This window comes from Marmota marmota, unplaced genomic scaffold (genome assembly GCF_001458135.2).
Source record: "Marmota marmota marmota unplaced genomic scaffold, marMar, whole genome shotgun sequence".
NCBI classification, from domain to species: Eukaryota; Metazoa; Chordata; class Mammalia; order Rodentia; family Sciuridae; genus Marmota; species Marmota marmota.
Window position 1 is genome coordinate 30,527,501 of NW_026000221.1, and position 9,718 is coordinate 30,537,218.

Sequence of the window (9,718 nt, forward strand, 5' to 3'; positions counted from 1 at the left end):
AAAAAAAAAAAAAAAAAAAAAAAAAAAAAAAAAAGAAAAGAAAAAGATTTATGAAACCTGATTTTTAAAAAATTGGTTAATAAAGTAGACCCTTTTTTTTGTATTAGCTTAAACTGTTTGAAGTTGATTTGTCAGGTTCTAATTTTGAGAAATGCTAGATATATTCCATATAATTTATATTAGAGCCGTAAAATCTTAGGGGAAAACTTAGAAGGGCTGAATGCCTTAGAATTATTTATTTTTTTATAGCAGTTTTGTAAGTGAATTTAGTGCAAACTGACCTAAGGTGGTTGGCAGAGCAGTCTTTCTAATATGGGGACAGATTGGAAGGTTGTTATTAAAAATTTGATACCTTGACTTAAATTATACAAGGTATGTGGAGAAAGAGATTTTATTTAAATATAACTAATATTGATTATCTCGAATTATCATTTGGAAATGTTTGGACTCGTGAAATTTGTTCTAACGTTTTTGTGTTCAGATGTTTTCCACTCCCTTCTTGAGTGTTCTTGCTTTCTTCCTTAGGATATGGTCTACCAGATGATATTGTGATAGAAAAGAGAGGCAAAGGAGATACTTTTGTGGATTGCACAGGTGCGGATATTAAAATCTCAAACATAAAATTTGTTCAGCATGATGCTGTAGAAGGAATCTTAAGTAAGTATCTGAATATTTGGTGCATTTTTTTTCTAGGCTTTGAAAGACTATTTTCTATGGAAGATAGAATGTAACTCAATACCACTGGAGTATATGGAAGGCTGATTAGTTACTGTGTACATAACATGATGAGTTAAGCAGTTTACCCTAAGGTGAAAAATAGATCAGCTTATTTTTTGTTTGTTTGTTTGTTTCCTAGTTCAGCTTATTCTTGAAAACTTGTTGGTTTATTATCATTTTCTTTTCTGTGTGATTAATTCTCTTAAAGCATTCCAACATTGTATTTTGTGTTCTTTGTATTCATTTTAGCATTAGACTGAAACTTGTTACTTTGACATTGTGCTAAGGTTTGGATATAGTTTGTCTCCCAAATGTTCTTGTGCTTGAAGCTTGGTGGTGGTGTTGATATGGTAGAATCTTTAAGAGATGGGATGTAGTGGAGCTAATTGGGTCACAGGGGTTCCACACTCATGAATGGATTAATGCAGGTCTCACAGGAGTTGATCAGTTCTCCTGAGAGTGGGTTGGCCCATGTCCACTCTCTTGTTTCCTTGGTAGTACATGTTTCCCTTCTGTATGCAGCTGATGTCATTTCTTCTCTTCCATGTTGTCATACAGCTGGGAAGATCTTGCCAGACACCATGCTGTTTGGACTTTTTACCCACCAGAATAATGAGCCAAATAAACTTTTCTTTTTTTAACATTACCAATGTCAGGTATTTTGTTATAGCAACACAAAACATTGTTTTCTAGAATCTGTAACACACTTTTTTTGGACTTTTTCTTCTTCTTTCCAGGCCACTTAGCAGAGTTGCTCGTATATGTATATGTATATGTATGTGTATAGGTTTGTGTAGGGTGTTTTGTTTTCTTTTTTGTAACAAATAGATGCTTTTGCATTTCTGAGGTCAAGTCATTTTCTAAGGAAGTTGCCTTTAGGTTTTAGAAAATAACTCACTATAGTGATTATTTAAATTTTATGAATTTGTAATTCAGCTAACAGTTTAAATGGTACCTCTTGAGGAATACTTAGACTATATTTAATGTCAACTCTAGGATATTTCTAATATTGGAATAGTCACATTACTTCTTAAAGCAGTTGACTGTATATTTTCATCATAGTCATTCATCGTGGCAAGACTACATTGGAAAACTGTGTGTTGCAATGTGAAACTACAGGAGTCACAGTACGAACATCAGCTGAATTTTTAATGAAGAACTCAGATTTATATGGTGCCAAGGTATGATAATTTGCATTTTTATGGCGGAAGTAATTATTTGGTTTAAGTTTTAAATAATTAAGCTATGGGACCAAGATGTAGATGCATACTTCAATTCTCTTTCTTCAGAGAAGTTTAGATACTTATATCTACTAAATTAGCCCAAATCTTCTTATTTAGCCACTAAGCATAAGCATATACTGTAGTATTTTTAAAACGGAGATTAGGAAGAAAAATAATAAATCTCATATTTTCTCTTTGGTAATTTAAAAATAAATTAAGATCCTTAAAATTATAACTTTTAAACAATTTGTAACAGCTAAAGCTCAGTTGCTTTTTAAAAAAACTTTTGAATTTGAGATAATTATAGATTTATATGCTATTATAAGAAATAATACAGAGAGATCCCATATGTATACGCTTTACCAGTTTCCCTTGCAAAACTATGGTACAGTGTCACAACTAGGATATTGACACTGGTTCAGTTAAAGCAAAGAATGTTTTCACCACCGCAAAGATCCCTATGTTGCCACTTTATAGCCAAACTCATTTGCCTCTCCCACCAACCTTCTTAACTATTGGCAAACTCATCTGTTCTCCATTTCTATTATTTCATCATTTCAAGAATGTTATATAAATGGAATTACATAGTATATAACCTTTTGGAATTTTTCACTTAGCGCAATTCTTTGGTGTTTTATCCAGAATTTGTATGTACCAATAGTTTCTTCCGTTTTATTGTTGATAAATAGCCCAACATGTGGTCATTTCAGTTTGTTTATTCACCTGTTGAAGAAGTAGATGATCTAAATTTTCTCTCATTTTTATCTGTTGTGAGCTTCTTCAACTTGATAGAGCATATCCATAAAAAGCTGTTTATATTTAATGATGAAATACTGAATATATTTCTCCTAAATCAATAACAAGGTAAGGATATCTGCTCTCACCACAGTTATTCAACATAGTTTTAGAAGTTCTAGCCAGTTCAATAAGGCAAGAAAAAGGAGGCAAAGGGCATATAAATCCCCGTTCATAAGCGATGTGATTATCTGTACCAAAAATCTACGAAAATACTACTGGTTCTGAAGTTATCTTCTATTTCTTTGCTGAGACTTTCATTTTCTTTAAGTATGTTCACAATTGCTAATTGCAGTATTTTTTTAAAATCATGGTACTTTTGATATTATTGTCAACTAATTCTAACATCTTAGACATTTTATAGTTTTGACATTAGTTGATTGTCTTACTTAGTTTGGCATCTTCCTGGTTCTTGGTGTTTTAAATGATTTTCAGTTGAAACCTGGACATTTTTGTATTATGTTATGAGAGTTGGATCTTCTGTTTTAACTGGGCTTCTCTGAGTGCTATAAAGAGAATGGGGAAGGATTTATTCTCAGGTTGGGTGGGGTACTTGTACTGCTGGGTGGAAGTGAGAGATCCAGCTTCCCTACTGGTTTTCAATGACACTGTGTACTTGGGGCTTGTCTTATTACCACTGAGCAATGATGAAAGTCCAGATTCTCCATTAGGCCTGCTCTGATACCACCCCAGTGGGGATGGTTGCAAGGCCCTTGTCAATGTCAGGTGGAGGTAAAAGTCTGGACTTCCCATGTAGTCTCTACTGACACTGCTAGGCCAAGTGTCTTGGTACCAACTACTGGGGATGAAAAAGTTACCTGGTTACAGTCTGGTTGAAGCAGAAGAAGTCTAGGTTCTCCTCTTGACCTTTGCCAGCATTTAGTGGGAATGGGGGCTGCTGTTGTTGTTTTATCCTCTATGGTATTTGGCTGGAATAGAGCTGTTATTGTCTAAAGTTTTCTATCTTTAGGTTGTCTGGTCTTTTGACTAGACAGAGCAATCCTTTTTTTTTTTTTTTTCTGTGTCTGTTCATGTTTCTGAATCACTAGCTTGTTCAGTGTGGGGATTATGAGGCAGAAGGAAAATCCAAGGAACTGACTATTATATTGGTGTCATTCTTTGTGCCAAGCAGTTCTGCCTTCTTCTCTCCACTTTTTAAAAAAATATTGTATTTTAGTTGTAGATGGACACAACATCTTTATTTTATTTTTTTTATGTGGTGCTGAGGATTGAATCCAGTGCCTTATACATGTGAGGCAAGTGCTCAACCACTGAGCCACAACCCCAGCCCACTTTTCAGTCTTTTTCTACTTGTTTTGTATATATTGCCTACGTTTTTGATTATACCTAACAGAAGGAATAGGAACATGTACTTCATCACATTTAGTGGGAATGGGGCAACTACTTTTTAACTGCCAAATAGCTGTTCACTTCATTTTCTAGGCGATTGCTGGTTTAAATTGTCCTTTTAAAATTTTACATTATTCCTTTACATTATAGGTTGATATTTAATTTTAACTATTTTGTTGTATATTCACGTGCCTTATAATGGCATATCAGTATGACATATACAACTATGAATACCATGTAGCCTTGGTGTGTAGTAGGCTACACCATCTAGGGTTGTGTAGGTACACACTAAGATTATACAATGACAAAATCACCCAACAACAAATTTCTCAGAACATATCCCTATTATTAAGTGACCTATGGATGTATATATGTTTTTTCAGTGTACTTCTAAATCTTTTTGCACATAACCCTACACTGAAAATCTTTTAGCCTAATTAGCAATTAAAAAAAAATTTCATAGAAGAGTTAGGGTTAGTGTTACATAGGGTTCAGCCATTTGTAAAGGAGGAAGTAATAACAAATGTACTCTCATGGTATACTACTACTCCAGAAAAACAATTCAGCACCCATGCAGTAGATGTGTCATAAATGATTATAACTTTTTAATCAATGATATCGTGAATTAACATATTCTGAAATGGTTTCTTTTTCTTTCTTTTTAAAAATGTTTTTAGTTATAGATGGACACAATACATTTTTTATTTATTCATTCATTCATTCATTCATTTATAATGTATTGCTGGGGATCAAACCCAGTGCCTCATGCATATTAGGCAAGCACTCTACCACTGAGCCACAACCCCGGCCCCCTACCCATGAAATGCTTTCTTAATTATAGAGATTTTTGTTTTCTAAAGTATGTAATATAACATTAGCAATAAATAGTTACTGTTACTTTTTTGTTGATACCATGTGGTATCATGGGACAATGTGAGAGAATTGGATCATGGTGGGTCTCTCTGGTCACTATGAATAAGTAACATTTGTATTAACTGCTAATTTTAACATGAGTGTAGTAGTAGAGGCCATTGCTTGACTCATAGAAGTGATTTTAAAATCATTATGGTAGGGTTATTTTAAATTGTCTTGTTTTTAAAAACAGAATCTTATTTCTGTCTTCAAATTTCAGTATTTTACTAGACTCATACTGTTCTCCAACTAATTGAGAATGTTTGAGAATGGTCATTTTAAGTGCATCTTTCAACAAAATTGTTAAATGACTATTTTTTTTTTTTTTTGGCAGAATCAGAAAACATTTGTCTAGAATGAGAGTGGAATAAAAATAAAGTTTTGATACTCTTAACCACTGTGTGTGTGTGTGTGTGTGTGTGTGTGTGTGTTAAATGATCAACAATTTGTTGGAAATGGAGCAAATAGAAATGTTGATTAAAAATACCTAAAGCCAGGCACAGTGGTGCACGAGCGCCTCCAGAGGCTGAGACAGGAGAATCACAAGTTCAAATCCAGCCTCAGCAAAAGTGAGGTGCTAAGTAACTCAGTGAGACCCTGTCTCTAAATAAAATACAAAATAGGGCTGGGGAAGTGGCTCAGTGATCAAGTGCTCTTGAGTTCAATCCCTGGTTAAAAAAAAAAAAGAAAAGAAATACTTAAAGAAAGTCATCTGTAAAACACTTTATCTTTGTATGTTACATTTTTTCTGTGTTAAAGGCTAAAAAGTCATTGTAATAAATCTTTTTAAAACTGATTGTCATTACCCCAAATTGTAACTTATAGGGTGCTGGTATTGAAATATATCCTGGGAGTAAGTGTATCCTGAGTGACAATGGGATCCATCATTGCAAGGAGGGGATCCTCATTAAGGTGAGCATTAGCTGAAATACATTCTTTCTAAAGATTAGAATGGTTTCACCTAAGAAATTATGTTTTATTAAATTTCTGTGTTGGATTCTATTGCTTTCTAGTTTTGAAAGCATAAACAGCATAGAAATATAAATAACACAAGTAGTTGGTGATTTCTTGTGAAAGGGCTTTGCTGTCTTTAGATATGCAGAAGTGACAGGAACGCTATGTCACTCTGGTACAGTGTATTAATAAGCATAGATTTTCTACTTTATTTTTAGAATGGTGTGAAAAAAGATTTTTAAAACAGGCAATGTTGAATATGACAGTTTCTTAAGACATTTGTTTTCAATGTCACAGGACTTCTTAGATGAGCATTATGACATTCCCAAAATATCCATGGTAAATAATATCATACATAATAATGAAGGTTATGGTGTTGTTTTGGTGAAGCCTACAATTTTCTCTGAACTGCAAGACAGTGCCCACGATGGAATTGAAGGTAGGCTATATTTAGTAATTTTTTATATAAAGACCATATATAGTTTGCTTTATTTCAGCATTAAACTGATTAGGACCTGAGTCTTCTTCCCCTCTTTAAAAATATTCCTAGAACATGCTTAGGCATGGACATAGAGAAAGGAGCTTGGTAAAGTGTTAGCATTATAGAATCTCAGGGTGAGAGAGACTTTGAATGTCAACAAGTTCATCTGTTCATTCAAAACTTGATGTTGTGGTTTCTGTGACCCCACAGTCCCTTTATTTTCATGCTTGGTTTTCTGTAAATATATAGAATAAGGATAGGTATATGCTAGCAGTGGTGGCTTCTACTAGCATTTGTTAAGGGAGGAGGCAGTGAAGTAAGTGTGCCAGGTTGAAGGCTGTATTTACTTAGGGGTATACTGGAGCTTGCTTCTGTTTTTCATTGGTAGAAGTGTCTCATTGTCACCTGCCTTTCTTGGCAGCAAAATGAGCTAGCTCAGTGGAGATTCATGAATTTTAAGCCATGATGCAGGTCACTATTAAATCTCAGTTATAGATAGGGATTAGACATTTATGTGGATGAGGGAAGTTTAAAGCAGTTTAAATAGTAGTCCTTGTTATTCTTGAGAATCTGCTCTATTTATATCTCTAGAAGTTTTTATCTCCACACAGGTCTCACAGTGTGAAATTAAGGTGTCAGATGAGCAGAATTTTTATCTGGAAGCTCTGGTGAAAGAATCTACTTATAAGCTTATTCATGTCATTTCACTGGCGGAATCCATTCCTTTAGGTTGAAGGACTGAGGTCTCTGTTTTTTTTGCTGGCTGTTGGTTGGGGATCATATTCAGCTCCTTGTCTCATTGTCTCAATCCTTCTTAGCTACAGAGAACCTCCCTGAAGGCAAATCTCTCTGACTTTCTCTTCTTCAACTAGCTGGAGAAAACTGATTAGTACATTGCAAAATTACAATGCAAAGTTCTGTTGCCGTTTAAGAATAATGAGTGTGGGGCTGGGGGTGAAGCTCAGTGGTAGAGCACTTGCCTAGCATGTACGAGGCCCTGGGTTTGATCCTCAGCACCGCATAAAAATAAATAAGGGTCTGGGACTGTAGCTCAGTGGCACAGCACTTGCCTAGCATGTGTGAGGCACTGAGTTCAATCCTCAGCACCACATAAAAAAACATAAACATAAAATAAAGGCATTGTGTCCATCTACAACTACAAAAAAATTTAAAAAATAAATAAATAGAATAAAGGTGTCCATCTACAACCAAAAAAAGTAAAGGAGAAAAAAAAAGAATAATGAACATAACACCAGGGATTGGGGATTGTGGGACCCATCTAAATTAGCTGCTAGATTAGAAGTTTAAGAAAAGTAGCACTATCTATTAATCTTTGCATCCTAGCTCCTAATTCAGTGCCTAGCAGACAGTAAATACCCAGGATATGTCTGTCGAGTGAATGAGATTCTAGGATGAAGAAGGTAAATAAAGAATTTAAAATTGATGAAGAGTAAGACAACTGCCAGTTGAGAATCTTATGGCAAAGAATTTGTAAAATACAGGTATATTAGGAGTCCTTGGCAGAAAAAAACTTGAAAGCTCTAACAGACTGTGTAGATATATGTTTTAGTTTGGTTAGACTGTTTATTGAACTTTGTTATAATTTTTTTGTTTCTCCAGAAAATAAAGCACTTAAAATTCAGACAAGTGAAGAGGCAGATGCAGCTGAAAGAGTGGATCTAGAAGAGCTGATTCAGTGTGCAACAGGCAGAATGGAGCTTTCTGTAAGAACTGACCTTTCTGAGCAAGTTGAGGGTAATTGTGAAATTGTAAATGAACTAGTTGCTGTCTCTACACAAAAAGGCCACATGAAGAAGAAAAGGTTGAGTGAACTGGGGATCACACAAGCTGATGACAACTTAATGTCACAGGAGATGTTTGTTGCAATTGTGGGGAACCAGTTTAAGTGGAATGGAAAAGGGAGTTTTGGCACTTTTCTTTTCTGACCACAGTGATGTAACTAGATAACAAAATATTGAATTTTGCACATGCTGCTCTAAGAATCACTGCTGCTCTATAGTTTGCTTTATGTTGTATTTTATATTTGATATATTTGATTGGGCTTGAGTGAAATGTAGGTTTATTTCTATCTGCAGCTATTGCACATAAAACACTCTTCATAAGAAAGGTTGTAAAAACATAAAATAATTGGAGATTTCTTATTTAGAATGTCTTGTTTTCTTAAACACATAGTTCTCATATTAAGCCTGCTGTGTAGCTTTCTAGTGTGAATACACTTTAATCCAGCACTTCAAAGAGGAGGAAGAAAGGTAGGGAATGCAAGACAGTATGCACCAAAATGCAGTAGGTATCACATGTGCAGGGTTCTTCTAGAGTTGTTTTTTTATCCCAATTACAGTGAGTCTGATTTCCACATTATATTTGTATAATACTTGTCTTAAAATAAAAGCTTTTATGATTGGGAAGTTATCTAACTAATCAGACTTATTATTATTGAGAATTTGAGTAGAATGCATTTTTATGTTGAACTATGCAATCATCAAGCCAGCAATAGATAACTTAGCAGGTTTGAAGCAGAAACAAAATGTGTTGTTTGGAGTCATGTGTTCGTAGAGCATCACTGAAAGTGAATGATTAAAAAGAAAGTCTTTTTCTTTCACCATAACAGTATTCTGATCATATTCCTTACATAGTCAAAATGATTACCTATACAACCTATGTCAACTATGTATTCTTGGTATCTCATATTGTAAACATAGCTTTTAAACATATTTAAAATTTAAAAAGCTATATGTGACATTAATATGCCTACTGATTAAAATTATACTGATGAAACAATAAAATGGAATCTTGTTCTATTTTTCCAAACACATTATTGACTGTACTACCAATGTAGCATTTGTAGCACCCAATATTTTGATATCTTTTTAGTGTTTCAGAAAGAATATTATAATACCAGGGACAGTGGTGGAGACCTGTAATCCCAATGGCTTGGGAGGCTGAGGCAGGAGGATTGTGAGTTCAAAGCCAGCCTCAGCAAAATCGAGGAGATAAGCAACTCAGTGAGACCCTGTCTCTAAATAAAATACAAAGTAAGTAGGGCTAGGGATGTGGCTCAGTAGTCAAGCGCCCCTGAGTTCAATCCCCAGTAAACCCCCCTACCCCCCCAACCCCATCCCACCCCCCGCCAAAAAAAAAAAAAGAAAGAATATTACATCTTCCCAAGTGTTGTTATGTTTGTTTCTTACATCTGAGTAGATAATAACTCTTATTTTTCAAATGCTACTAAATATGGGAGGATTTATATTAGATTTATTATTTGATC

At 34.5% G+C, this 9,718-nt stretch overlaps 1 protein-coding gene across 3 annotated transcripts in view; it reads left to right on the forward strand.

Annotated features, from left to right (window-relative positions):
• The window catches only part of Shcbp1 (SHC binding and spindle associated 1), a 26,814-nt gene extending 17,578 nt beyond the window's left edge, over positions 1 to 9,236 (forward strand). For all 3 annotated transcript variants that reach the window (XM_015488781.2, XM_015488782.2, XM_048792261.1), the window contains 5 exons: positions 526 to 657; positions 1,780 to 1,898; positions 5,823 to 5,909; positions 6,249 to 6,390; positions 8,053 to 9,236. In XM_015488781.2, coding sequence (XP_015344267.1) covers positions 526 to 657; positions 1,780 to 1,898; positions 5,823 to 5,909; positions 6,249 to 6,390; positions 8,053 to 8,378 — 806 coding nt within the window. In that variant the 3' untranslated portion in view covers positions 8,379 to 9,236. The remainder of the gene's footprint in view (positions 1 to 525; positions 658 to 1,779; positions 1,899 to 5,822; positions 5,910 to 6,248; positions 6,391 to 8,052) is intronic.
• The last annotated feature ends 482 nt before the right edge of the window (positions 9,237 to 9,718 follow it).